This window comes from Cololabis saira, chromosome 18 (genome assembly GCF_033807715.1).
Source record: "Cololabis saira isolate AMF1-May2022 chromosome 18, fColSai1.1, whole genome shotgun sequence".
In the NCBI taxonomy this organism is placed as follows: Eukaryota; Metazoa; Chordata; class Actinopteri; order Beloniformes; family Belonidae; genus Cololabis; species Cololabis saira.
The window spans coordinates 38,249,319-38,276,697 of record NC_084604.1 but is presented as its reverse complement, the minus strand read 5'-3'; the positions used below and the strand labels follow the sequence as shown (position 1 = coordinate 38,276,697).

General features: G+C 47.0%; 1 protein-coding gene across 2 annotated transcripts in view; it reads left to right on the top strand.

Moving 5' to 3' along the window:
* myt1la (myelin transcription factor 1-like, a) overlaps positions 1-27,379 on the top strand; it is a 121,164-nt gene that overhangs the window by 15,464 nt on the left and 78,321 nt on the right. For both annotated transcript variants that reach the window (XM_061746342.1, XM_061746341.1), the window contains exons 4-5: positions 21,113-21,612; positions 25,502-26,144. In XM_061746342.1, coding sequence (XP_061602326.1) covers positions 21,113-21,612; positions 25,502-26,144 — 1,143 coding nt within the window. The remainder of the gene's footprint in view (positions 1-21,112; positions 21,613-25,501; positions 26,145-27,379) is intronic.

Below are 27,379 nucleotides of genomic sequence, written 5' to 3'. Positions count from 1 at the left end.
TCAAGGACTCCATACAGAATCTGATGACACCACCCACGACTCTCTATGTCAAACCATTCAAAAGTTATAGCAGAAAATCGGGACAACCAATCAGAAGAAGGGGCGGGGCTAATTAAGGTCAACGAAGCTTAAGGACTCATTACAGACTCCCATGACACCACCCACGACTCTCTATGTCAAACCATTCAAAAGTTATAGCAGAAAATCGGGACAACCAATCAGAAGAAGGGGCGGGGCTAATTAAGGTCAACGAAGCTTAAGGACTCATTACAGAGTCCCATGACACCACCCACAACTTCCTATGTCAAACCATTCAAAAGTTATGGCAGAGAAAAGTATTCTAGGGGGCGCTGTTGAGCCGTTAGGCCACGCCCATTAATGCAAACCATGAAATATCAAATTTATCACCAAGTCTGGCTTGCATGCAAAATTTGGTGACTTTTGGAGAACTATCAAATATGGACCAATCAGATGAAGGGGAGGCGCGCTTTTTGGCATCTAGCGTCGTCACGGTAACACTTTTGAATGAGAAAAGTAATGCGCATAGTCGAAAGATGGAGACGCACATTTTGATGTATAACACACCTGGGTGCACGTTACGGTTCGGGCCGTATTAATTGCCGAAGGAATGGCATAAATTGCGCCAAATTTACACAATTATTTCAAAATGGCTGACTTCCTGTTCGGTTTCGGCCATGGCGCCAAGAGACTTTTCTTTAAGTTGCGACATGATACAGGTGTGTACCGATTTTTGTGTATGTACGTCAAACCGTATTATGGGGCTTGAGGCACAAAGTTTTCCGGGGGGCGCTGTTGAGCCATTTTGCCACGCCCATTAATACAAACCATGAAATATCAAATGTATCGCCAGGCCTGGCTTGCATGCAAAAATTGGTGACTTTTGGAGAACTATCAAATATGGACCAATCAGATGAAGGGTGGCGCGCTTGTTGGCGTCTAGCGTCGCCACGGTAACACTTTTGAAAGAGAAAAGTAATGCGCGTAGTCGCAGGATGGAGACGCACATTTTGATGTATAACACACCTGGGTGCACGTTACGGTTCGGGCCGTATTAATTCTCGAAGGAATGGCATAAATTGCTCCAAAATTACGCGATTAATTAAGAATGTTCAAAATGGCCGACTTCCTGTTCGGTTTCGGCCATGGCGCCAAGAGACTTTTCTTTAAGCAGCGACATGATACAGGTGTGTACCGATTTTCGTTCATGTACGTCACACCGTATTCTGGGGCTTGAGGCGCAAAGTTTTTTCGGTCTGAACCAACCAGATGAAGGGTGGGCGTGCTTTTTGGCGTCTAGCGTCGCCACGGTAACGATTTTGAAAGAGAAAAGTAATGCGTGTTGTCGCAGGATGGAGACGCACATTTTGATGTATAACACACCTGGGGGCACGTTACGGTTCGGGCCGTATTAACTGCCGAAGGAATGGCATAAATTGCGCCAAAGTTACACGATTAATTCAAAATGGCTGACTTCTTGTTCGGTTTCGGCCATGTCGCCAAGAGACTTTTCTTTAAGTTGTGTACTGATACAGGTGTGTAGAGATTTTCGTGCATGTACGTCAAACCGTGTTGTGGGGCTTGAGTCACAAAGTTTTCCGGGGGGCGCTGTTGAGCCATTTTGCCACGCCCATTAATGTAAACCATTAAATATCAAATTTTTCGCCAGGCCTGACTTGCATGCAAAATTTGGTGACTTTTTGGGCACGTTTAGGGGGGCAAAAAGGCCCTCCTTTCGTCAGAAGAAAAAGAAAAAGAAAAAGAAAAAGAAAAAGAAAAAGAAAAAAAAAAATTCCTACAGATACAATAGGGCCTTCGCACTGAAGGTGCTCGGGCCCTAATAAACATACACAAGGTTTAGGGATGCTTATGAACATCTCCACACGGTGCAGGAACGTTCTCACCTCTGGTACAGCTGCGTACGATGCAGGAGCGTTCCCACCTCTCGTACGGCTACGTACGATGCAGCAACGTTCCCACCTCTGGTACAGCTGCGTACGATGCAGGAGCGTTCCCACCTCTCGTACGGCTACGTACGATGCAGCAACGTTCCCACCTCTGAGCTACGTACGATGCAGGAACGTTCCTACCTCTGAGCTACGTACGATGCAGGAACGTTCCCACCTCTGAGCTACGTACGATGCAGGAACGTTCCCCCCTCTGAGCTACGTACGATGCAGGAACGTTCCCACCTCTGGTACAGCTACGTACGATGCAGGAACGTTCCCAACTTTCGTACGGCTACGTACGATGCAGCAACGTTCCCACCTCTGAGCTACGTACGATGCAGGAGCGTTCCCACCTCTGGTACAGCTACGTACGATGCAGGAACGTTCCCACCTCTGAGCTACGTACGATGCAGGAACGTTCCCAACTTTCGTACGGCTACGTACGATGCAGCAACGTTCCCACCTCTGAGCTACGTACGATGCAGGAGCGTTCCCACCTCTGGTACAGCTACGTACGATGCAGGAACGTTCCCACCTCTGAGCTACGTACGATGCAGGAACGTTCCCACCTCTCGTATGGCTACGTATGATGCAGGAGCGTTCCCACCTCTGGTGCAGCTACGTACGATGCAGGAACATTCCCACCTCTGAGCTGCGTACGATGCAGGAACGTTCCCACCTCTGAGCTACGTACGATGCAGGAACGTTCCCACCTCTGGTACAGCTACGTACGATGCAGGAACGTTCCCAACTCTCGTACGGCTACGTACGATGCAGGAACGTTCCCCCCTCTGAGCTACGTACGATGCAGGAACGTTCCCACCTCTGGTACAGCTACGTACGATGCAGGAATGTTCCCACCTCTGGTACAGCTACGTACGATGGAGGAGCGTTCTCACCTCTGGTACAGCTACGTACGATGCAGGAACAATATCCCACCTCTGGTACAGCTACGTACGATGCAGGAACGTTCCCACCTCTGGTACAGCTACGTACGATGCAGGAATGTTCCCTCCTCTGAGCTACGTACGATGCAGGAACGTTCCCACCTCTGGTACAGCTACGTACGATGCAAGAATGTTCCCACCTCTGGTGCAGCTACGTACGATGCAGGAACGTTCCCACCTCTGGTACAGCTACGTACGATGCAGGAATGTTCCCACCTCTGGTACAGCTACGTACGATGGAGGAGCATTCTCACCTCTGGTACAGCTACGTACGATGCAGGAACAATATCCCACCTCTGGTACAGCTACGTACGATGCAGGAACGTTCCCTCCTCTGGTACAGCTACCTACGATGCAGGAACGTTCCTACCTCTGAGCTACGTACGATGCAGGAACGTTCCTACCTCTGAGCTACGTACGATGCAGGAACGTTCCATCCTCTGGTACAGCTACGTATGATGCAGGAACGTTCCCAACTCTGGTACAGCTACCTACGATGCAGGAACGTTCCTACCTCTGAGCTACGTACGATGCAGGAACGTTCCTACCTCTGAGCTACGTACGATGCAGGAACGTTCCATCCTCTGGTACAGCTACGTACGATGCAGGAAAGTTCCCTCCTCTGGTGCAGCTACGTACGATGCAGGAACGTTCTCACCTCTGGTACAGCTATGTACGATGGAGGAACGTTCTCACCTCTGAGCTACGTACGATGCAGGAACGTTCTCACCTCTGGTACAGCTACGTACGATGCAGGAACGTTCCCATCTCTGGTACAGCTACGTATGATGCAGGAACGTTCCCATCTCTGGTGCAGCAACGTACGATGCAGGAGCGTTCCCACCTCTGGTACAGCTACGTACGATGAAGGAGCGTTCCCACCTCTGGTACAGCTACGTACGATGAAGGAGCGTTCCCACCTCTCGTACGGCTACGTACGATGCAGCAACGTTCCCACCTCTGGTACAGCTGCGTACGATGCAGGAGCGTTCCCACCTCTCGTACGGCTACGTACGATGCAGCAACGTTCCCACCTCTGAGCTACGTACGATGCAGGAACGTTCCCACCTCTGAGCTACGTACGATGCAGGAACGTTCCCATCTCTGAGCTACGTACGATGCAGGAACGTTCCCACCTCTGGTACAGCTACGTACGATGCAGGAACGTTCCCAACTTTCGTACGGCTACGTACGATGCAGCAACGTTCCCCCCTCTGAGCTACGTACGATGCAGGAACGTTCCCACCTCTGGTACAGCTACGTACGATGCAGGAACGTTCCCAACTCTCGTACGGCTACGTACGATGCAGGAACGTTCCCCCCTCTGAGCTACGTACGATGCAGGAACGTTCCCACCTCTGGTACAGCTACGTACGATGCAGGAATGTTCCCACCTCTGGTACAGCTACGTACGATGGAGGAGCGTTCTCACCTCTGGTACAGCTACGTACGATGCAGGAACAATATCCCACCTCTGGTACAGCTACGTACGATGCAGGAACGTTCCCACCTCTGGTACAGCTACGTACGATGCAGGAATGTTCCCTCCTCTGAGCTACGTACGATGCAGGAACGTTCCCACCTCTGGTACAGCTACGTACGATGCAAGAATGTTCCCACCTCTGGTGCAGCTACGTACGATGCAGGAACGTTCCCACCTCTGGTACAGCTACGTACGATGCAGGAATGTTCCCACCTCTGGTACAGCTACGTACGATGGAGGAGCATTCTCACCTCTGGTACAGCTACGTACGATGCAGGAACAATATCCCACCTCTGGTACAGCTACGTACGATGCAGGAACGTTCCCTCCTCTGGTACAGCTACCTACGATGCAGGAACGTTCCTACCTCTGAGCTACGTACGATGCAGGAACGTTCCTACCTCTGAGCTACGTACGATGCAGGAACGTTCCATCCTCTGGTACAGCTACGTATGATGCAGGAACGTTCCCAACTCTGGTACAGCTACCTACGATGCAGGAACGTTCCTACCTCTGAGCTACGTACGATGCAGGAACGTTCCTACCTCTGAGCTACGTACGATGCAGGAACGTTCCATCCTCTGGTACAGCTACGTACGATGCAGGAAAGTTCCCTCCTCTGGTGCAGCTACGTACGATGCAGGAACGTTCTCACCTCTGGTACAGCTATGTACGATGGAGGAACGTTCTCACCTCTGAGCTACGTACGATGCAGGAACGTTCTCACCTCTGGTACAGCTACGTACGATGCAGGAACGTTCCCATCTCTGGTACAGCTACGTATGATGCAGGAACGTTCCCATCTCTGGTGCAGCAACGTACGATGCAGGAGCGTTCCCACCTCTGGTACAGCTACGTACGATGAAGGAGCGTTCCCACCTCTGGTACAGCTACGTGCGATGCAGGAACGTTCCCACCTCTGGTACAGCTACGTACGATGCAGGAACGTTCCCACCTCTGGTACAGCTACGTACGATGCAGGAACGTTCCCACCTCTGGTACAGCTACGTACGATGCAGGAACGTTCCCACCTCTGGTACAGCTACGTACGATGCAGGAACGTTCCCACCTCTGGTACAGCTACATACGATGCAGGAACGTTCCCACCTCTGGTACAGCTACGTACGATGCAGGAACGTTCCCACCTCTGGTACAGCTACATACGATGCAGGAACGTTCCTACCTCTGGTACCCTGACCACAGATGTGTTTCAGCAGCTGCTTATCAACTCAGATCTTCTTAGACTGTGATATTACATAGTGTGAACAGTTTTTCAGTCTTTCAGCCGCTTCGCCATCAAACTCCGACGTCAGTCACTCTTTCATCAAAGGGCCCCGTTTTACAATTGCTTATAGATTCATTTAAAATTTTAACTTGGATGTTTGTGCCACAATAAAGCACATTTTTGTGACATGTTTAGTCACTTCACTGAATAAGTCAAAATGTACTTTGTAGAACAGCCCTGCTGTTACCTACTGTTAATCATCAGAGGTACTTCCTCTGTGGCGTAAATTCACCTCTAAATGTGTTGCTAATCAAACTCTGACTATTATACAATGCAAATATCTGAGGTTTACAAAGAGAATTTCTCTGCCTGGTTTCTGAGAACTCGATATTTCAGGGCAACACACGAAGAGAGACGTCGTCGCGCCTGTGTGAGACGGTGCTGCAGATAACAGCGAGCTTTTCACCCAACAATTGATGCTAGAAAAGAAGTCAGTCTCCTTTCAGATCTGAAACAACCTGCCTGGTTACCAAGGTGACGAGCTCTGCCGTCACGCGACGAGGGTTCGAAGGTTGAGTCATTCAGAGGAAAGCTAACTCCGTCCTGAAAAGACAGACGTGTGGAACGGGCCCCTTCACCCGGAGCCTTCGTTCCAGTGTCTAAAGCAGGGCTCGGCAACCCGCGGCTCTAGAGCCGCATGCGGCTCCTTAGCGCCACCCTAGTGGCTCCTGGAGCTTTTTAAAAAATGTTTGACCTTTTTGTTCCTTTTTGTCTTCTTTTTTTCTTTTTTTTTCTTTTTTCTCTTTTTTTTCTTCTTCTTTTCTTCTTTTTTTTCTTTTCTTCCTTTTTCCTTTTCTTTTTAATCTCGACATTTCGACTTTTTTCTCAACATTTCGACTTTTTTCTCAACATTTCGACTTTTTTTTTCAAGATTGTACTTCAACATTAATCTTGACATTTCGACTTTTTTCTCGAAATTTCGACTTTTTTCTCGACATTTCAACTTTTTTCTCGACATTTCAACTTTTTTCTCAAGATTGTACTTCAACATTAATCTTGAAATTTCGACTTTTTTCTCGACATTTCGACTTTTTTCTCGACATTTCGACTTTTTTCTCAAAGTGCATAATGAAAAAAAAAATCTTCCCCCAGTTATAACTAATATAGAAACATGCAGCATGTGTTGCCTTCATTCTAAGGCTGATACAAGACTTTTCATTTTTTGCGGCTCCAGACATATTTGTTTTTTGCGTTTTTGGTCCAATATGGCTCTAAAACATGTTGGGTTGCCGACCCCTGCTCTAAAGTGTCTAAATCAGGGGGGTCCAGACTCAAGACTCAGTCCTGGAGGGCCGGCGTCCTCCAGGTTTTACATGGTCCCCTGATCCCCTGATGTCATGTGGTGGCAAAAATTGTTGTTCAAAAATGAATGTCAGGACACCTCAGCTGTCTTTCTGAAGTTTTAATGAAAAGAGTGAAAACATTCAAATGAATGGAGCCACACACTGGTCAGACGAACAGTCAGTCCTGAGTGAGCTGGACATGTTTAGAGACAAGTTATCTTATAGTTGAGAAGCTGGGAACTAGACAAAATATCGCCCATCACCCTGACAACCGTACTGTGTCAAAAGCGCGTGACCTTGGCAAGGAATGTTCACTTGAAAACAGGCAAAAGACAGTGTTATACGGAAATTTCCCATTACATTCCACCCTTCTTAGCATTTTATGCTAGGCCATAATTTTAAAAAGAAAACTCCCGCACACGTTCTTCTCACCAAACTACAATTTTATTGGGCCAACGTTTCGGTCATCGACCTTTCTCAAGGCATCAAACAGATCAGAACCACAGCTTGTCTATTGTAGGCTGGTAGGCCTATGTGGTCCAATCAGGTGCCGCCACACCTACACCTGAGCACCTTCAAACAAGGTCACATACTGAAGTACAGTCAGTATGTATCTCCAAAAACACAGGGAAAAAGGAAAAAGAAAAGAAACACAACACCCACACTGTGCATGCACGAAGTACATCAGTCGAATCCAAAGGCATAATCATTAAAAAGGGAAGATGATTATACCTGTAAAGTGTCAATCAATTTAAAATATTATTTAAAATTGGCTGCAGCTTTCCTCCTCCGACGCACCTTTCTGCATAACCGGTGTGCAAAAAGTTTCTACTTTGGATGCTAAGCCATAATAAAATAGGAAAGTTTGCAATGACCTACCCCGTGACCTTTATGCTCTGTCCCGCACCAGCCAAACGCTAGCGCACCCCGTCTCCAACTCGGGAGTTAAAGAAACCCCGACAGAGGATCATAGGTCACGGGTACAGAAGAGCCACAACCCCTCCCTCCACTAGACAAAGGGAGAGTCAAAAAACTCAATCTGTCTAGCTCAGGGGTCGGCAACCCGCGGCTCTAGAGCCGCATGCGGCTCTTTAGCACCGCCCTAGTGGCTCCTGGAGCTTTTTCAAAAATGTTTGACCTTTTTTTCCCTTTTTTTCTTCTTTTTTCTTTTTTCCTTTTCATTTTCTTTTTTCTTATTTTTTTCTGCTTCTTTTTTTCTCTTTTTTCTTCCTTTTTCCCTTCCTTTTTAATCTCGACAATTTGACTTTTTTCTCAAAATTTTGACTTTTTTCTCAACATTTTGACTTTTTTTCTCAAAATCTTGACTTTTTTTTCGTCATTTTGTCTTTTTTCTCGAAATTTTGACTTTTTTCTCGACATTTCAGCTTTTTTCTCAACATTTTGACTTTTTTCTCAAAATTGTGACTTTTTTCTCAACATTTTGACTTTTTTCTCGACATTTTGACTTTTTTCTCAAGATTGTATTTCAATATTAATCTTGACATTTTGACTTTTTTCTCGCCATTTTGACTTTTTTCTCAAGATTGTATTTCAACATTAATCTTGACATTTTGACTTTTTTCTCGAAATTTTGACTTTTTTCACGTCATTTTGACTTTTTTCTCGAAGTACATAATGAAAAAAAAAATCCTCCCCCAGCATGTGTTGCCTTCATTCTAAGGCTTATACAAGACATTTCCTTTTTTGCGGCTCCAGACATATATTTTTTGCCTTTTTGGTCCAATATGGCTCTTTCAACATTTTGGGTTGCCGACCCCTGGTCTAGATACTCTATCATAGATAAGGAGGGAAAAAAAACCCGAAGGGGAAAGACCATACCATACCAGACTGGTGCAGACCTGGATGAACCGAGGTGATGACCCATTCATTACAATCAGGTGTGTTGATGCAGGGGGGAACTAAAACCTGCAGGACGGCGGTCCGCGGGGACCGACTTTGGTCCACATGGTTCCTAAGATGTTGGTGATGGATCGGGTTCCTAAATGTTGGTGTGGGTGGATGTGGTGTAGTGGGTAGAGTCAGCTTTCCACCGTCCTGGAAGTCCTGAACCCCAGACCAGAACTCTGAACCCCAGACCAGAACTCTCAACCCCAGACCAGAACTCTGAACCCCAGACCAGAACTCTGAACCCCAGACCAGAACTCTGAACCCCAGACCAGAGTCTGAACCTCAGACTGGAACTGGCGGCCGATCGCTCTGGTCACAATCTTCCTGGTGGAATGTAAACAAGGTGACTCTGCCCCCACTAACCCTCCCCTCTCAGGAACATCTGTGGACCTGTTTCAGAACTGACCGAGCCGTCTGATAACATCAAGGACATTGGCTGAGAGCAGCTCTGAGCGAAGTTCACAGACTTATCGCTACACACACACTTACTGTTAACCACACCTCCCTCAACTCAACGCCTTCCTCGGCCCATCCCTCTTATCAGCCCCCCCCAACAGTCTCCGGGTTTCTAGCGCCACAAAGTCGCAGCGATCACTTGGATGTACTGCGCCGGGACCAGACCAGACCAGAACTCTGAACCCCAGACCAGAACTCTTGACCCCAGACTGAACACCTCTTCCGCTGCCTCTCAGATAAATGGAGAGCGTTGTGTCAGGAGAGAATCAGCATTTATCCCAAATCAACATGCAGAACTCAAACGAACCCTTCAAAGAGAAAAGCTGAAAGAAGTTGCTTTGCTTTGCATAAACGAGGGGCGACTTTAACTTTAACTTTAACCTCATATCCATCAGCTGGATGAGCAGCGTAAACAGGGGGGTGATTTCTTCTGCTGGTCTTCATTACGGTGACGGCAGCCTGACAGCTTTCCGGAGTTGATTCTTGTTGCTTATCGTCAAATATACAATAATATACATTCATGCAGAAGTAACAGCAGAGAAAATTCAGCGGTTCCTCCAAGAACTGGAGAGAAACAACACAACGCTGTCTGCACTTTTTAATTAGGGTCCACTCTGTATATATATATATATATATATATATATATATATATATATATATATATATATATATATATATATATATATATATATATATATATATATATATATACATACATATACTATACAAGACTGTCTCAGAAAATTTGAATATTGTGATAAAGTTCTCTATTTTCTGTAATGCAATAAAAAAAACAAAAATGTCATACATTCTGGATTCATTACAAATCAACTGAAATATTGCAAGTCTTTTATTATTTTAATATTGCTGATTATGGCTTACAGTTTAAGATTAAGATTCCCAGAATATTCAAATTTTTTGAGATAGGATATTTGAGTTTTCTTAAGCTGTAAACCATGATCAGCAAAATTAAAATAATAAAAGGCTTGCAATATTTCAGTTGATTTGTAATGAATCCAGAATGTAAGACATTTTTGCATTACAGAAAATAAAGGACTTACAATATTCACAATATTCTAAGTTTCTGAGACAGTCCTGTGTATATTTATATATGTGACTGAAACAAAACAGATTCCTTCCAGACCCTCAAAATTACGCTGGATCAGCGTTTGTTGGTCGTAGTTCGGGTTCAGGCTCCGCGTCTCCGTGTCTGCATGCTTTTATTTTGTAGTTGTGTATCATTTCTGGGTCCGACGGCGTGGGGAAGCTGCGAGTGGAGCGACAACGACAGTCTGATCCCTCTCTAACCCAACAGGTTAACGTGAGTCCGTCTCTACCCAAACTGAGCAGCCACTTCCAGCATCTCATGATTCATTTTCTAAACTTCATACGAAAATCAATAAAAGTAACGGCGTAACAAATTAAATTTCATAGTATGATCAATATTATAGCTGAAGTGATGTTAATAATTAGATACGACCCCCCCCAGCATCAGTATTCATCCCTGTGACTCGGGGAGCTGCTCCCAGAATTCCTCTCACCTGCTGGGATCAATAACGCTCGATATAAGGAGTCTGGGAGGAGGAGACGCTCTCCTCCTCCTTCTTCTTCTCCTCCTCCTCCAGTCTGCTCCGTTCTTCCTTCCCCACCTTTCTTTGTCTCGTCCCCCCCTCCCGCCCCCCGCTGCTCTCTGGAGGATGTCGCCATGGCGACAGCACTGTGCAAATGCTGCAGTATGAGGACCAGGAGGGATGCAGACTGTCTCCCATGGCAACCAGCTAGTATGGGATGTGAACATTGTGTCGCCCACATCGCCCCCCGTCCCCCCACCACCCCTCCCCCCGCCGCCACCTCTGGCTGCCGAAGTGTTGCCGTGGTGACGAGCGCGGTGTTGCCGGGGGCAGCAATCCCACCTCACCGCAGACACCTGAGTGTGATTATCACCACGCCGCCGCCGCAGCGATTGCTCCGCAGTGTCGTCCAAACTTCCACAGAACAAGAAGACTTTGTGGTTAAATACGGGTCAAAGTCTCGTTAAGGTCGGCAGTTTGAGGGCCGCAGGTCGCCATGACAACAGGGCTCCTGTGGTAGTCGGGCTCCAAATACGCCAAGGTGATCCCTTCACATTTGTTATGAATAAAAACTAGTGGCACCGTTTCTGACTCACAAAGTTATATTTATACAACAATAGACAGCGTTTTTTTTATTTTATTTTTCACGGTTTGTTTCAGTTCCAGTTTTATTTTGAAACCTGTGTCTTTGTGTTTCAGTTCTGCCCTGATTGTCGTCACCTGTGTCTCATCAACCCTTCTGCTTGTATCTGGTCTTGTCTTTCCTTTGCTCGTTCACCCTGTCAGGTTTTTGGATGTTCTCTAGTGATTAGCTCTCGTGTTTTTGGTGAATCCTGCTCAGCAGCGCTTTTGGTTTGTTGTTTGATGTGAAATCACCTTTTTTTCGGAACTCCTGACTCCTGCTCTCCTGCATTTGGGTCCTATCGACAGCACAACGTGACATTATTAACCTTGACTTAACCAGGAACCAAACTCGTCGCGTCTCCTACGGTCGACCGTTTCTCCTGCGATCGACCGTGTCTCCTAGGATCGACCGTGTCTCCTACGATCGACCGTGTCTCCTGCGATCGACCGTGTCTCCTACGATCGACCGTGTCTCCTGAGATCGACCGTGTCTCCTGAGATCGACCGCGTCTCCTACGATTGACCGTGTCTCCTGCGATCGACCGTGTCTCCTGCGATCAACCGTGTCTCCTACGATCGACCGTGTCTCCTGCGATCTACCGTGTCTCCTACAATCGACCGTGTCTCCTGCTATCGACCGTGTCTCCTGCGATCGACCGTGTCTCCTGCGATCGACCTTGTCTCCTGCGATCGACCGTGTCTCCTGCGATCGACCGTGTCTCCTGCGATCGACCGTGTCTCCTATGATCGACCGTGTCTCCTGCGATCGACCGTGTCTCCTACGATCGACCGTGTCTCGTACGATCGACCGTGTCTCCTACGATCGACCGTGTCTCCTACGATCGACCGTGTCTCCTACGATCGACCGTGTCTCCTGCGAACGTGTCTCCTACGATCGACCGTGTCTCCTACGATCGACCGTGTCTCCTGCGATCGACCGCGTCTCCTAATGACTGATGTCGCTTGTCGTGAGGTTGACGGATTTCTTCAAACATGGACATTAAGGATCTTTGCTAGAACATTTCGTGTCATTTTGATCAACAAAAATGAAGACACATTTTAGCAGTTTTTATTTTGTAATCTACATTTTAGTCTTGATTTTTATTCGTCGACGATATTTCATTATATATTTAATTATCGTTATCGTCACATGACCAGCATTTTTGTTGCGTCTCAACTCGTTTTCCTCAGGTCATAAAGGTTCGTTGACAAATATATTTAGTCATAATTTTCGTTGACAAAAGCAACTTTACCTTCATATTCACGATGTTCATGAAAGTTATGAATATTTTTAATGATTTAACTGAAATACCTCCAGGAATGTTTCTTTCATTACATTCGATTCGACTATAATCTTAATGACTGACGTCGTTTGTCGTGAGGTTGACGGATTTCTTAACACATGGACATTTCGTGTCGTTTTGATCAACGGAAATGAAGACACATTTTAGCAGAGTTTTTATTTTGTAATCTACATTTTAGTCTTGTTGAAGAATAATATAAAATCCAGTTCAGAATTCTTCTGTGGTGTAGTGAGTTTTATTCAGTAAGCCGGCGGTGAGCAGACCTACACAGATCGCGTCTGAGTTGGTGTGCCGATGCAGAATGGCTGAAATCATGACTTTTTATACAGTAAGTTCAAAGCACAAAAGGCCAGAATCAACAAGCCAAAGGTGAAAGACTAAAAGCAATTAAAGGGTATTTACAGTCAGATGTGATCTGTGGCCAAATGAGTTGGTATTAACATCAGTCAGTCAGGAACTTCATCATATGGCATTCCCGTGGTTCAAGTCTGTGGTGAGGCCAGTTCAAAGGTGTGGCCCCTGCAGGGGGTAGGAAGCTGCAACGGTGTTACAATGCATTATATTGCATTATATATTTAATTATCGTCACATGACCAGCATTTTGGTTGCGTCTCGTTTTCCTCAGGTGATAAAGGTTCGTTGACGACGATATTTAGTCATAATTTTCATTGACGAAAGCAACTTTACTCGTCAGACGCCTTCAACGTTCCGCAGACGCTGGAACTGGATCTGACGTGGAAACTAGAAACAGGAACGTAGTCAGAGGCGAACAGAACCGGCAGCGTCCCCCATGTCCGGTTTCTGTGGTCCAGGATCCAGGATCCAGTTCCTGCTACTATCTTTATTTCACTACAGCAGTTAAAGGAGCATGAGGCAGGATTGAGGCAGGAGTTATGAAAAAAAATCGTATACGTTTTAAGTTTTCTAGTAAAAATGTCAGATGAAGCGTTCCAAACCCAAAAGAATGTTTCCTCTAGTGTATCTCTCCTTTGCCTTGAACAGGCTGTGTGCTGCAAAATGTGCTGCAATTCGGTCCCGAATTTCCCGCGCTGGGCTGCAGATGTGACGTCACATGACGCTGCATGCACGTTCTCCCCGTTCTCCCGTGCCGGCTTCACTGTTGGCTGCAGTACCCCCAACGGCCGTCGTGGTGAAGGGTGGCGCTAGAGAGTCATTTCTTAAAAGGAGCCTCATGCTCCTTTAATGATCCGGTGGAACGGGTTGGTGTCTGAGGGAGCTTTCACACCTCCCTCGTTTGGAGCAGTTGTTCCGGAACAGGGAGCGTTTCCCCCTAAAGATCAGAACGTTTGGTATATCTGAACAATTTTTTTTATTTGTAGTGAGAACATAATCGACACAGCAACCGACACAACTCCATTCATGTGTATGTGCTGCCGCGGCGCAAGGAGAAGAGTCGGCGCAGCCTCCACCACCTTCTCTCTTATTGAGGGTGCAAAGCGCAAACCCTGCAGCAGGCGGGCTCTCGCCCGCGTTGGTTCCGCGTTAAATCGACGCAGACTACGCCGTAGGGACGGCGTAGGCTCTGCGTTGGTGTAACGCGGAACCAAAAATCAGCCTAAGGGCTGCGCTTTGCACCCTCTCTGTGAAAGGGGTGTGTTGTTTATCCCGGGGTGCGGAAGAGGAAACTCCTTCCGCGTTCATTTGACCAATGAGAGAACAGTTGGTTCATGGCATTTATTAACAGTTTTGAACCGGTACAGACGTTTGCCTTGTGAACACAAACCCCACAAACGAGAAACGAAACAACTGTATCGATTTAGCCCCTGAATCGGAACAAAACAAACGGGCCACAGTTGTGAAAGCTCCCTGAGGAAGAACTGATCTGGACCGGGTTCCTGGAGGCACCTGGAGGTGACGGTGGTCCTGATGAGAAACCGGCGGGCTGTGATGGACCGCCGGTGCCGGGCATCTCCACGGAGACGAAGCCAACCAGACTGAGACCGACGCTCAAACACTCGGCCGAGAGACGATCGATCGATGCAACACAGAACTGAATCAATCACAGACCTGAGTCTTGACTGCAGTGCATCAGTTTAGCGGAGAGGAGGAAGTGTGATGTGAAGCCCTTGCTCGCCCTCCCCCGCTCTCTCTCTCTCTCTCTCTCTCTCTCTCTCTCCCCCAACATAATTACCAGCCTGCTCTCTCACCCCTGCATGCTGCATTCCCTCGTTCCTGATCTGCTTTAATTACCGCTGGAATTTTAATTGGTGGTAGACAGTGAGGTGGCCAAGGTCACACACACACACACACACACACACACACACACACACACACACACACACACACACACACACACACACACACACACACACACACACACACACACACACACACACACACACACACACACACACACACACACACACACACACACACACACACACACACACAGCCAGCCTTTCAGTCTGTAAGGTAGAAGATGAAGGAATCATCTGAGGTGTGTGTGTGTGTGTGTGTGTGTGTGTGTGTGTGTGTGTGTGTGTGAGAGTGTGTGTGTGTGTGTGTGTGCATTTTAAATGTTATTATGTCTCTATTCCAGCATGTTTAGGTGTGATACGTAGACGGAGGAGTTGGTTCTAACTAAAGAAACCTGCAGGAGCGACTAAACGGAGACGTCAGACGTCTGAAAACATAAATCTGAACATCTTGATAAGTTAATAAGTCGCTGAACGGATGAAAATCAAACGTTACTTTTGAGTCGTGGTCCAACAGAATCGTTTAAAAAGCCCGAACTAATGAAGGCGAACGGTCTAGAACAGGAGTCGGCAACCCAAAATGTTTTAGAGCCATATTGGACCAAAAATATGTCTGGAGCCGCAAAAAATGAAAAGTCTTTTATCAGCCTTAGAATGAAGAAACACATGCTGCATGTTTCTATATTAGTTATTACTGGGGAGAGATTTTTTTTCATTATGCACTCCGAGAAAAAAGTCAAAATGTCGAGAAAAAAGTCAAAATATCGAGAAAAAAGTAGAAATGTCAAGGAAATAGAATTTCATGAAAAAAGTCGAAATGTCGAGAAAACTGTCAAAATTTCGAGAAAAAAAGGAAAAAAAGAAGAAAAAAAAGAGAAAAAAGAAAAAAAAAGGAAAAAAGAAGGAAAAAAAAAGGTCAAACATTTTTGAAAAAGCTCCAGGAGCCACTAGGGCTGCGCTAAAGAGCCGCATGCGGCTCTAGAGCCGCGGGTTGCCGACCCCTGGTCTAGAAGAGATGGAGAACTGTATTGGCAGGTTGTTTTCTAATAACCGGGCCATCTGGGCCCGGATCTGGTCCCGCTCAGAGCCATTAGCCTGCATCGGGGCTGGGGGCGGAGCTTGTGCTGGGGGCGGGGCTTAGGCAGGTTGACTCACGCCTTCAAACCCAGGGCGGCGTCTGCAGGATCTCTGACCTCGGATCAACGGGTTTTTGCTGCAGAAGCCCAGCAGGTTCTGCTCCACTGCAGGCAGGTTTGTTGACGTCCAGTTCCGGTTCTGGTTCTGGTTCCAATTCCGGTTCCGGTTCCGGTTCTGGTTTTGGTTCTGGTTCTGGTTCTGGTTCCGGGTCTGGTTCTGGTTCTGGTTCTGGTCCTGACCGGTGGTCCGTCTGTCCTCCAGACGCAGAGCGGGGGTTATTAGCAGATATTCTGCTCAAGCGTTGGTTTCAGGCTCCACCTCCGATCGCCGTGGCAGCTGTTTACTGTTGTTGTTGTTGTTAATAAAAGGCTTTTAATGATGTTACTGATATAAAGACGCTGTTTTTCTCAAGTTACCAGCAGAAGTGTCAAAAAGTGATGAAGCTAAAGGTCACAAACTCCGTTCAGCTCTTAATGAGCTGCATTTGTCCTTTTAGTTCATTTAAATCTTTAAGTCTCCTGCGACCGGGTCCCCTGTGTCTCCTGTGTCTCCTGTGTCTCCTGCGATCGCGTCTCCTACAAGTGACCGTGTCTCCAGCAGTCGTCTCTCCTGCGACCGTGTCATGTCTCCTGCGACCGTGTCTCCTACAATCGGCCGTGTCTCCTGTGTCTCCTACGATCGACCGTGTTGTGTCTCCTGCGACTGTGTCTACAGCAGCTGTATCTCCTGCGACCGTGTCTCCTGCGACCGTGTCTCCTGCGACCGTGTCTCCTGCGACTGCGTCTCCTGCGATCATGTCATGTCTCCTGCAATCGTGTCTCCTGCAACCGTGTCATGTCTCCTGCAATCGTGTCTCCTGCAACCGTGTCGTGTCTCTTGCGACCGTGTCTCCTGCGACTGTGTCGTGTCTCCTGCGATTGTCTCCTGCCGCCGTGTTTCCTGTGACTTTGTGTCCTGCAACTGTGTCTTCTGTGTCTCCTGCAACCGTGTCTCCTGCAACCGTGTCTCCTGTGTCTCCTGTGTCTCCTGTGTCTCCTGTGTCTCCTGCAACCGTGTCTCCTGTGTCTCCTGTGTCTCCTGTGTCTCCTGTGTCTCCCGTGGCCCTGTCTTGTTGCCCGTCATCGCCATGGAAACGCCGTCCCCTCCTCCATCAGCCCTCCAAATGCAGAACGAGCTCTTTCAGATGGAAACGGACTAATTGATTTTGCTAAAATCCACATGAAAGCCGGATGTAATTGCGTCGGCTGTTGTGGAGCAATTAAAGCAGTAATTATTATGGGATTTGCGTAATTGAGGCTGTGGAAGACTGAGCTTTTGCTCTTTAAAAAAAAAAAAAAACTGCAGCTGGTTTTCCTCCTCAGTGGGCGACGTGAGCGTGGGTGAGGGGCGGCGCCGTGACCTCACACACCGAGTCGGCGAGGACACGCCCCTTTGCCGGTGTTGCACATTAAAAATTACATGTAGCGACGTTGAACACTAATCTTTTCACTTATTTTCTCGTTCGTTGTTCTTCTTATTCCTTGCTCTTCTTATTTCTTCCTTTTCACTTACGTCCTCTTTGTCTTATAGTCCCCGGTAATTCACTTCCGTTGTGGCTTTTTTATTTGCGTCGTTTTTTCATTTTATTTGCAGCAGGGTTTATTTTATTTGCAGCGGCGTTTCTTTTTGTTTGCAGCGTTTATTTTATTTGCTAAGCGTTTGTTTCTGTTTGCAGCGTTACTTTTATTTTCAGCAATGGCGGGTCTCGGCCACCGTACTTACGACAGGACAAAAAAAACATACACTCTAACACATGGTGTTTGGATAAATCTGATAAATCTCTTTTTTCAAATCACTTTTTGTAGTGATATTGAGCCAGGAATGTGGGGGGACCTGGAGGGAGGGCGGAGGCCATGCGTGCGAGGGCCCGATCTATGCTGCTTGCAGCTTTAATTTGTGATATTTTAATTGGTGATATTTTTGTATTTTTATGATGTTCGTGATTATGCTTTAATGTGGGGGAGGAGTACATGTGTGCTGTGTTGTTTTTGTCAGCCTGTTTCAATTCTAGTTTTAGTCTAGTCTTTGGGTCCAGCTATCATTTTAGTTTTTATTAGTTTTAGTCATGTCGTGTCAAGTTTCAGTCGACTAAAAGTCTGAGCATTTTAGTCTTATTTTAGTCAGAATTGTCCAGGACCATTTTAGTCTAGTTTTAGTCAAAGATTGTATTTAACTAAACCCATTTTACAATTCAAACAAGGTTATCTTATTATTATATGATTGTTACCTTATAGACTCAAGAATAAATTCATTCCAGACACAGAAGACTCTAATTTGAGTTTACAACATGTTTATTTTTCCGCATTTTTCCGCATTTCTCCCTGTCCTTCTCTTTTTTTTTACACATTCTTTTCCATGTCTATGTAGAAAATGGTCTCTTCTTCTTCCCCCCCCCAGAGAAGATACTACGATATTGCATTATGTATTTAATTATCATTATCGTCACATGACCAGCATTTTCGTTGCGTCTCGTCTCGTTTTCCTCAGGTGATAAAGGTTGGTTGACGACGATATTTAGTCATAATTTAGGTTGACGAAAGCAACTTCACTCCTAACGAGTCTGTTACGTGGTAACAGTTTTGAATATGAATCTTTAAGAAACACCAAGACAACCGTAGTCCCACAGGGACCAGTTCTGGGGCTCCAGGACAACCGTAGTCCCACAGGGACCAGTTCTGGGGCTCCAAGACAACCGTAGTCCCACAGGGAGCAGTTCTGGGGCTCCAGGACAACCGTAGTCCCACAGGGACCAGTTCTGGGACTCCAGGACAACCGTAGTCCCACAGGGACCAGTTCTGGGGCTCCAGGACAACCGTAGTTCCACAGGGACCAGTTCTGGGGCTCCAGGACAACCGTAGTCCCACAGGGACCAGTTCTGGGGCTCCAAGACAACCGTAGTCCCACAGGGACCAGTTCTGGGGCTCCAGGACAACCGTAGTCCCACAGGGACCAGTTCTGGGACTCATAGACAACCGTAGTCCCACAAGGACCAGTTCTGGGTCTCCAGGACAACCGTAGTCCCACAGGGACCAGTTCTGGGGCTCCAGGACAACCGTAGTCCCACAAGGACCAGTTCTGGGTCTCCAGGACAACCGTAGTCCCACAGGGACCAGTTCTGGGGCTCCAGGACAACCGTAGTCCCACAGGGACCAGTTCTGGGGCTCCTCCTGTTCCAGACTCTCCACCATCTTGAGGTCTCTAGTCACAGCTTATGCAGATGATTCCCAGATCTACGTTGAACTCTCTTCTGTAATCTACATTTTATTCCTCTACAATATTGCATTATATATTTAATTATCGTTATCGTCACATGACCAGGATTTTCGTTGCGTCTCATTTTCCTCAGGTGATAAAGGTTCATTGACGACAATATTTAGTCACAATTTTCGTTGACAAAAGCAATTTTAGTGCTGTGTGGGTATTAAAGTGAGGATCTGTGTCAAAATAACCAGATGTCTGATTTTAACCACGAGTGTTAAATGTTGATTTTATTCTGTAAGAACTTTGCATTATTCGTGTATGGATACATATAATAATATATTAATATATATATATATATATATATATATGTATATATATATATATATATATATATATATATATATATATATATATATATATATATATATATATATATATATATATATATATATATATAATAATAATAGTTTGATTTGATTTGGTATTGAGAGTGAGGCGGGAGGTTTGAGCTGGTACTTAAAGTCCCGGTGTCGGGTACGGGTTTATTTCCAGGTTGAGATCGGGTTCGTGATCGGGTCCCTCAGACCTTGTCACGGCCCAAAAAGCAGGGAACCCAAAAGCACAACACCAAACAGAGTAACAGAGTCCAAAAGGCTTTAATTAGGTTGAGCGTAGGCAGGAGTCAAAAACCGGGCAGACTGGCAGATCAATGAATTTAACTTGTAACGCACTTTACATTCAATGAATCTCAAAGTGCGATTCCGCGCCAAACGGCCCCTCCGACCACCACCAAACATTCATACACATTCACACGGGGCAAGGTGGGTAAGGTGTCTTGCCCAAGGACACTACGACAGCAACTGGGATGGAGCGGGATTCGAATCGCCGACCTTCTGCTGCTCCCAGGCTTTGGAACGATCTTCCACTCTCTTTGCGTTCCATGGAGTCTGTTGACTTTCAAAAGGCAACTAAAAACCTTTTTATTTGTGCAGGCTTTTGCCTAATTGTCTTTGGGCTGTTATGATTGTAAATGTGTTGTCTTGGCCTTTTAATCTTAAACTTTGTATGTATCTCTTAACTGTGTTTTTATTTTAATTGTGAAGCGCTCTGTGACCATGGTCTGTGAAGGGCGCTGTACAAATAAAGTTTACTTACTTACTTACTTCCGATCATTGGATGACCCGCTCTACCACCTGAGCTACTGCCGCCCCAGATCAGGCAGACAAATCCAAAGGGGCAGGCAAAAATCCAAAAACCGGGAATCAGGCAAAGTAGCAGGCAGGCAGAAACAGACTCAGGAACACTGGAAAGCTCGGCATGAACACTAGACAATCTGGCAGAGGGCATGTGGAAGTGGGCCGGTATATAAAGGGAACTGATGACCATGGAGTTCCCTTTATATACCGGCCCACTTCCACATGCCCTCTGCCAGATTGTCTAGTGTTCATGCCTACACTAGACAATCTGGCAGAGGGCATGTGGAAGTGGGCCGGGGAAGCACAGGTGAGGGGAATGAGTAGATTGTCTGGCTGATGAGGGTGGCAGGATCTGGAATGACAGGGGAGTGAGTGACCATGTAAAAACATATCCTAAGCTTATAAACCATGACAGACCTGGGCCTCCAGTTCTCCCGGTGTTCCCGCTATCAGAGCCGGTAGGAAGTGACCCCGGTTCTCCCTCTCTCCCTGCAGCGTCTACGGCTGCCCGCTGGCCAAGAAGAGGAAGGCTCTGGACAAGCAGCCGCTGGAGCCCAACCCCAAGAGGAGGCCCTTCCTCGCCCCCCCGCCCGGCGGCGAGGAAGAGGAGGAGCAGGAGGGCGGGGGCGGGGCCTACGCCGGCTACCATGGCGGGGCCACCGGCCCGGGCCGGGTGGAGAAGGAGCGGGGCGAGGTAGTGGAGGAGGAGGACGAGGAGGAGGAGGAAGACGGGGAGGTGGAGGACGAGTTCTCGGAGGAGGAGGAGGAGCAGGGGGAGGAAGAGGAGGAGGAGGAGGAGGATGAAGAGGAGGAGATAGAGGTGGAGCGGGGAGACATGACGATAGGAGGAGGGCGGGTGGAGGAGGAGGAGGAAGAGGAGGAGGAGGATGGGATGGATGAGGAGGAGGACGATGACGAGGAGCAGGAGGATGAAGATGAGCAGGAGGAAGAGGAGGAGGACGAGGAAGAGGAGGAGCAGAACCATCACCAGCGGGGTGAGTTCAAGTCCAACAAGTTGTTAATGTTGTTAAATAAAGTTTAATAAAGTTAAAATGACATAAAAGGGTCAGCCGGGTTAGACCGGGTCGCTCTGACCAACCGCTTCGTCACGTTTAAGTTCCGCCCATGTCCCTTTAGACACCCCGGAGCCAGAAACTGGTCTTAGGCCCAATCCCAATCCCCCCCTACTTTCACCCACTAGCCCTAAAAATGAATAGGGTCCGTGTAATGTTCCCTAGGGATTGGGACACCACTTGCTACGTCACTGCGTGGTTTACGTTCGGGTACGTAAGCGACTGCGTAGTTACGTTTGCACATACGTCACACCATATCAGGAAGCCCAGAGCTAAAAGCTGTTTTAATTTCAGCTGTAGCGCTGTTTATATGCCACTTTATTAAGTTTTAATATTTTTTCAGGAGTAAAAGTAACCGTTAAGATCCCCAACCTGGGCTCAGTTTATCCAAATAACGCCTGTTAAGAAATTTGCTCCGATGTTTTCGGGGATGAGAAAAGCTGCCGGCTCGGGAGCTGATTTATGGTTCTGCGTTAAGTCGACGCAGAAACTAGTTCATGCGTTTGTATCTTCTAGACTAGATTACTGTAATGTGTTGTTAGCAGGATGCCCAAGTAATTTGCTGAATAGGCTCCAGCTGATCCAAAATGCAGCAGCCCGAGTGCTGACAGGAATCAGCAGGTTAGCTCTCTCCAGTGTTAGCGTCGCTCCATTGGCTACCTGTAAAATTCAGAATCCAATTTAGAATTTTATTACTTGCGTATAAAGCCCAAAACGGCTTAGCTCCGCATTATTTGCAAGACCTGATAGTGCCTTATGTTCCTGGCAGAGCTCTCCGTTCTCAAAGTGCAGGTTTACTCGTAGTTCCTAGAGTATCTAAATGTAGATTTGGAGGGCGGGCGTTCTGCTATCAGGCACCATTACTTTGGAACCAACTTCCAATCTGGGTTAAGGAGGCTGACACCTCCTCCACCTTTAAAACTAAACTCTTTTGTACATGGTACAGCATCTTCTGCTGGTGGCGAAGAGCATCTCTGAATGCACAACACTGGAACCTGCAGTGTGGGAGTGAGAGGGGCAGGGTAACGGCCCGGTCAGGCGGGGGAGAGATTTGTCCGTCAAGACTCCTCTCCCTGGCCCTGCCCCTTCTCAACCTTTCCCCGACCCTGAACCCCAACCTGGGACTTGCTGATTGGGCCGGAGCTTCGGGAGCTGCATGCTGGCCTGCGGTCCCCACCCCTGGTCATCCCGTTGCTGCTTCCACCTGCCTGCTGTGCTGTTGCCGTCCCTGACCCCCCAGTCTGGCCCTCAGCAGGAGGGTCCCCCCTTAGGATCCTGGTCCTGGTCCAGGTTTCTTCCTCCTAAAGGGGAGTTTTTCTTGCCACTGTTTGGCTTAAGGTTTTTCTCCCACTATGGGAGTTTTTACCTGCCATTGTTTATGTAATAACTGCTCGGGGGTTCATGTTCTGGATCTCTGGAAAGCGTCTGGAGACAACTTTTGTTGTATTAGACGCTATATAAATAAAATTGAATTGAATTGAATTGAATTGAATTGGGACTGGCCCTTAACATCCAGACCTGTGGTCCGGCACGGTGGTGGAGGGATCATGATGGGGGTCCCAACCCCAGTCCCTGGGTCGACCCTCTCACGTGTTTCCGACAGCTTCACAAGTAACCGGGGAAGCTGAGTTATTACCCCCCCGTTAGCGTTAGCGTGCTCGTCTCGGAGGACGTCTCGCTCCGCCTCGACTCCTGAGGATATTTATGGCTCCTGAATCAGAGCAACTCTCCGCCTCGCTGTTCCTCCTCTGCTGTCGCCGCCGTCGTCCCCAAAATCAACAGTGAGGCTGCGAGAGGAGGCCGGTGGCACGGCGCCACGGAGGCACGGCGGCTCGGCGGCTCGGCGGGGTGTGGGTTTTACTCTGAGTGAACAGCAGGATCACGTGAACAGATGCCGATGTGTTCAGGAGTAACAGATAAACCCGCCACTACGAGGAAGATGATCCCCGTAACTGATCACATCCTTTAGTTGGGACCGGTTCAGGTTCCTGTTTAGTCAGGACTGGTCCCAGTTCCCATTTGGACGGGAACAGTTCCTGTTCTTATCCTATGGTTTCTTTTTTCAGACAAAGTTCCGACTTCTTACCTCAAGAACCCGATCACCTTAGACGGAAGGTAAGAAGTCGGAACTTTGTCTGAAAAAAGAAACCAAAGGATATCTATCTGAAGACATAATGAACACAATACAACTAGTTCCTGTTTTTGTTTAGTCGGGACCAGTTCCTGTTTAGATGGGACCAGTTCCAGTTCCTCTCTGGTCGGGACTGGTTCTGGTTCCCATTTGGACGGCACTGGTTCCTGTCAGCCTCCTTAACCCAGATTGGAAGTTGGTTCCATAGTAATGGTGCCTGATAGCAGAACGCCCGCCCTCCAAATCTACATTTAGATACTCTAGGAACTACGAGTAAACCTGCACTCCGAGAACGGAGAGCTCTGCCAGGAACATAAGGCTGAAAAGGCGGTTCAGATTCCCATTTGGACGGCACTGGTTCCTGTTTAGTTGGGACCGGTTCGGCTTTCTGTTTGGACGGACTGGTCCCCGTTTGGACGCAACCGGCTCCTGTTTATTCAGGACTGGTTCCTGTTCCATTTTGGACGGGACTGGTTCCCATGGATGTAGGGATGGGCAGTATGGACTAAAAACTGTATCACGATAATCTCTGGCATTTATCCTGATAACGATAAAAATGACGATAAAAAAAATACCAATTCAACTCCACCTTTGTAACTATAAATCTATCACCACATTCAGTCTTTGGAGCCAAATCACTGCTGTAAAAGATACTAAATACTAACTACAACAATTAAATTGAATTGATAAAAACCAATTAAATGAGTTACACCTGTACTGCAAAACTGTAATGACTCAGATCCGCCATGTTTGTTACACAAACACGTATCAACGGGAATTTATCTTTCTTTCCTTCCTTCCTTCCTTCCTTCCTTCCTTCCTTCCTTCCTTCCTTCCTTCTTCCTTCCTTCCTTCCTTCCTTCTTCTTCCTTTCCTTCCTTCCTTCCTTCCTTCCTTTCCTTCCTTCTTTCCTTCTTTCCTTTCCTTTCCTTCCTTCCTTCCTTCCTTCCTTCCTTCCTTCTTTCCTCCTTCCCTTCCTCCCTTCCTTCCTTCCTTCCTTCCTTCCTTTCCTTCCTTCCTTCCTTTCTTTCTTTCTTTCTTTCTTTCTTTCTTTCTTTCTTTCTTTCTTTTCTTTCTTTTCTTTCTTTCTTTCTTCTTTCCTTCCTTCCTTCCTTCCTTCCTTCCTTCCTTCCTTCCTTCCTTCCTTCCTTCCTTCCTTCCTTCCTTCCTTCCTTTCTTCCTTCCTTTCTTCCTTTCCTTCCTTTTTTCCTTCTTTCCTTCCTTTCTTTCTTTCTTTCCTACTTTCCTTCCTTCCTTCCTTCCTTCTTTCCTTCTTTCCTTCCTTTCTTTCTTTCTTTCTTTTCTTTCTTTCTTTCTTTCTTTCTTTCTTTTCTTTCTTTCTTTCTTCTTCTTTCTTTCTTTCTTTCTTTCTTTCTTTCTTTCTTTCTTTCTTTCTTTCTTTCTTTCTTTCTTTCTTTCTTCCTTCCTTCCTTCCTTCCTTCCTTCCTTCCTTCACGTACGTTGTGCGTCGATTTAACACTGAACCATAAATCAGCTTCACACAAAAACATCATCAACAGGAATTTATCGTTTTTATCGTGAGATACAAATTCTTACCGTGGGGAATTTTTTTGACGGTTTATCGTGAACGGTAAAATATCACCCATTCCTACATGGATGGGACCAGTTCCTGTCCCTGTTCTATACCGGGGCTGAAGCATGTGTCTCATCTCCCGCCAGCAGACCTCTACAAGCCCGGCGGACAATCAAAACTGCTTCCTGCGGAGAAGGACGACAACAACAACAGCTGCGCGCTCGGCGCCGGGCACCCCGGCGGGAACCCCGGCTTGAACCCGCCCGGGGAGGACTACGAGAACTACGACGAGCTGGTGGCCAAGTCGCTGCTCAACCTGGGCAAGATCGCGGAGGACGCCGCCTACCAGGCCATGACGGAGTCGGAGATGAACAGCAACTCGTCCAACAGCGGCGGCGAGGACGACGACGAGGACGAGGACGACGGCAGCGAGCAGGGCGACCCCAAGGGGGCGCTGAGCGTGGACCTGGACAGCGACGTGGTCCGGGAGACGGTGGACTCCCTGAAGCTGCTGGCCCAGGGCCACGGCGCCATGATGCCGGAGGACGGCTACCACGACGGCGGCCTGGACGGCGGCGTCCTGGCCAACGGCCCCCCCGGCGTCCGGCTGCAGGCCATGGAGAGCGGCGAGGAGGTTTGTCTCAGCAGCCTGGAGTGTCTGAGGAACCAGTGCTTCGATCTGGCCCGGAAGCTGAGCGAGACCACGCCGTCGGACCGGCCCGTCCTGCACCACCTGCACCACCACCTGCAGCACCCGGGGGACCAGCCGCTGGAGCACCACCTGAGCAGGTAGACCGGTTAGACTGGTTACAGACTGGTTCTAGATTATAGACTGGTTATAGACTGGTTCTAGACTGGTTACAGACTAATTTAAGACTAGTTCTAGACTGGTTAGACTGGTTACAGAATATAGACCGGTTACAGACTGGTTCTAGATTATAGACTAGTTCTAGACTGATTCTAGACCAGGGGTCGGCAACCCGCGGCTCTAGAGCTGCATTCGGCTCTTTAGCGCCGCCCTAGTGGCTCCTGGAGCTTTTTCAAAAATGTTTGACCTTTTGTTTCCTTTTTTCTTCTTTTTTTTCTTTTTTTTCCTTTTTTCCTCTATTTTTCTCTTTTTTTCCATTTTTCTTTTTTTTTCTTCTTTTTTTTCTTTTTTCTTCTTCTTTCCTCTTTTTTCTTCCTTTTTCCTTTACTTTTTAATCTCGACATTTCGACTTTTTTCTCGACATTTCAACTTTTTTCTCGAAGTGCATAATGAAAAAAAAATCTTCCCCCAGTTCTAACTAATATAGAAACATGCAGCATGTGTTTCTTCATTCTAATTCTGATACTTTTCATTTTTTGCGGCTCCAGACATATTTGTTTTTTGTGTTTTTGGTCCAATATGGCTCTAAAAACATTTTGGGTTGCCGACCCCTGTTCTAGACTAATTCAAGACTAGTTCTAGACTGGTTGTAGACTATTATATGTAGACTAATTATACACTAGTTCTAAACTAGTTCTAGACTGGTTATGGAGTAATTATAGACTAATTCTATATATATATAAACTTTATTGCAGACACTGGGTCCAGAATACAAAACAATCTAGACTTGTTCTATGCTAGTTCTAGACTAGTGCTAAACTAGTTGTAGACTAGTTGTAGACTAGTTCTATGCTAGTTCTAGACTAGTGCTAAACTAGTTCTAGACTAGTTCTATGCTAGTTCTAGACTAGTTCTATGCTAGTTCTAGACTAGTTCTATGCTAGTTGTAGACTAGTTGTAGACTAGTTGTAGACTAGTTCTATGCTAGTTGTAGACTAGTTGTAGACTAGTTCTATGCTAGTTCTAGACTAGTGCTAAACTAGTTCTAGACTAGTTCTATGCTAGTTCTAGACTAGTTCTATGCTAGTTGTAGACTAGTTGTAGACTGGTTCCAGACCAGTTCTAGACCAGTTCCAGACTAGTTATAGGCCGGTTCTAGACCAGTTCTAGACCAGTTATAGACTGGTTCTAGACCAGTTCCAGACTGGTTGTAGAC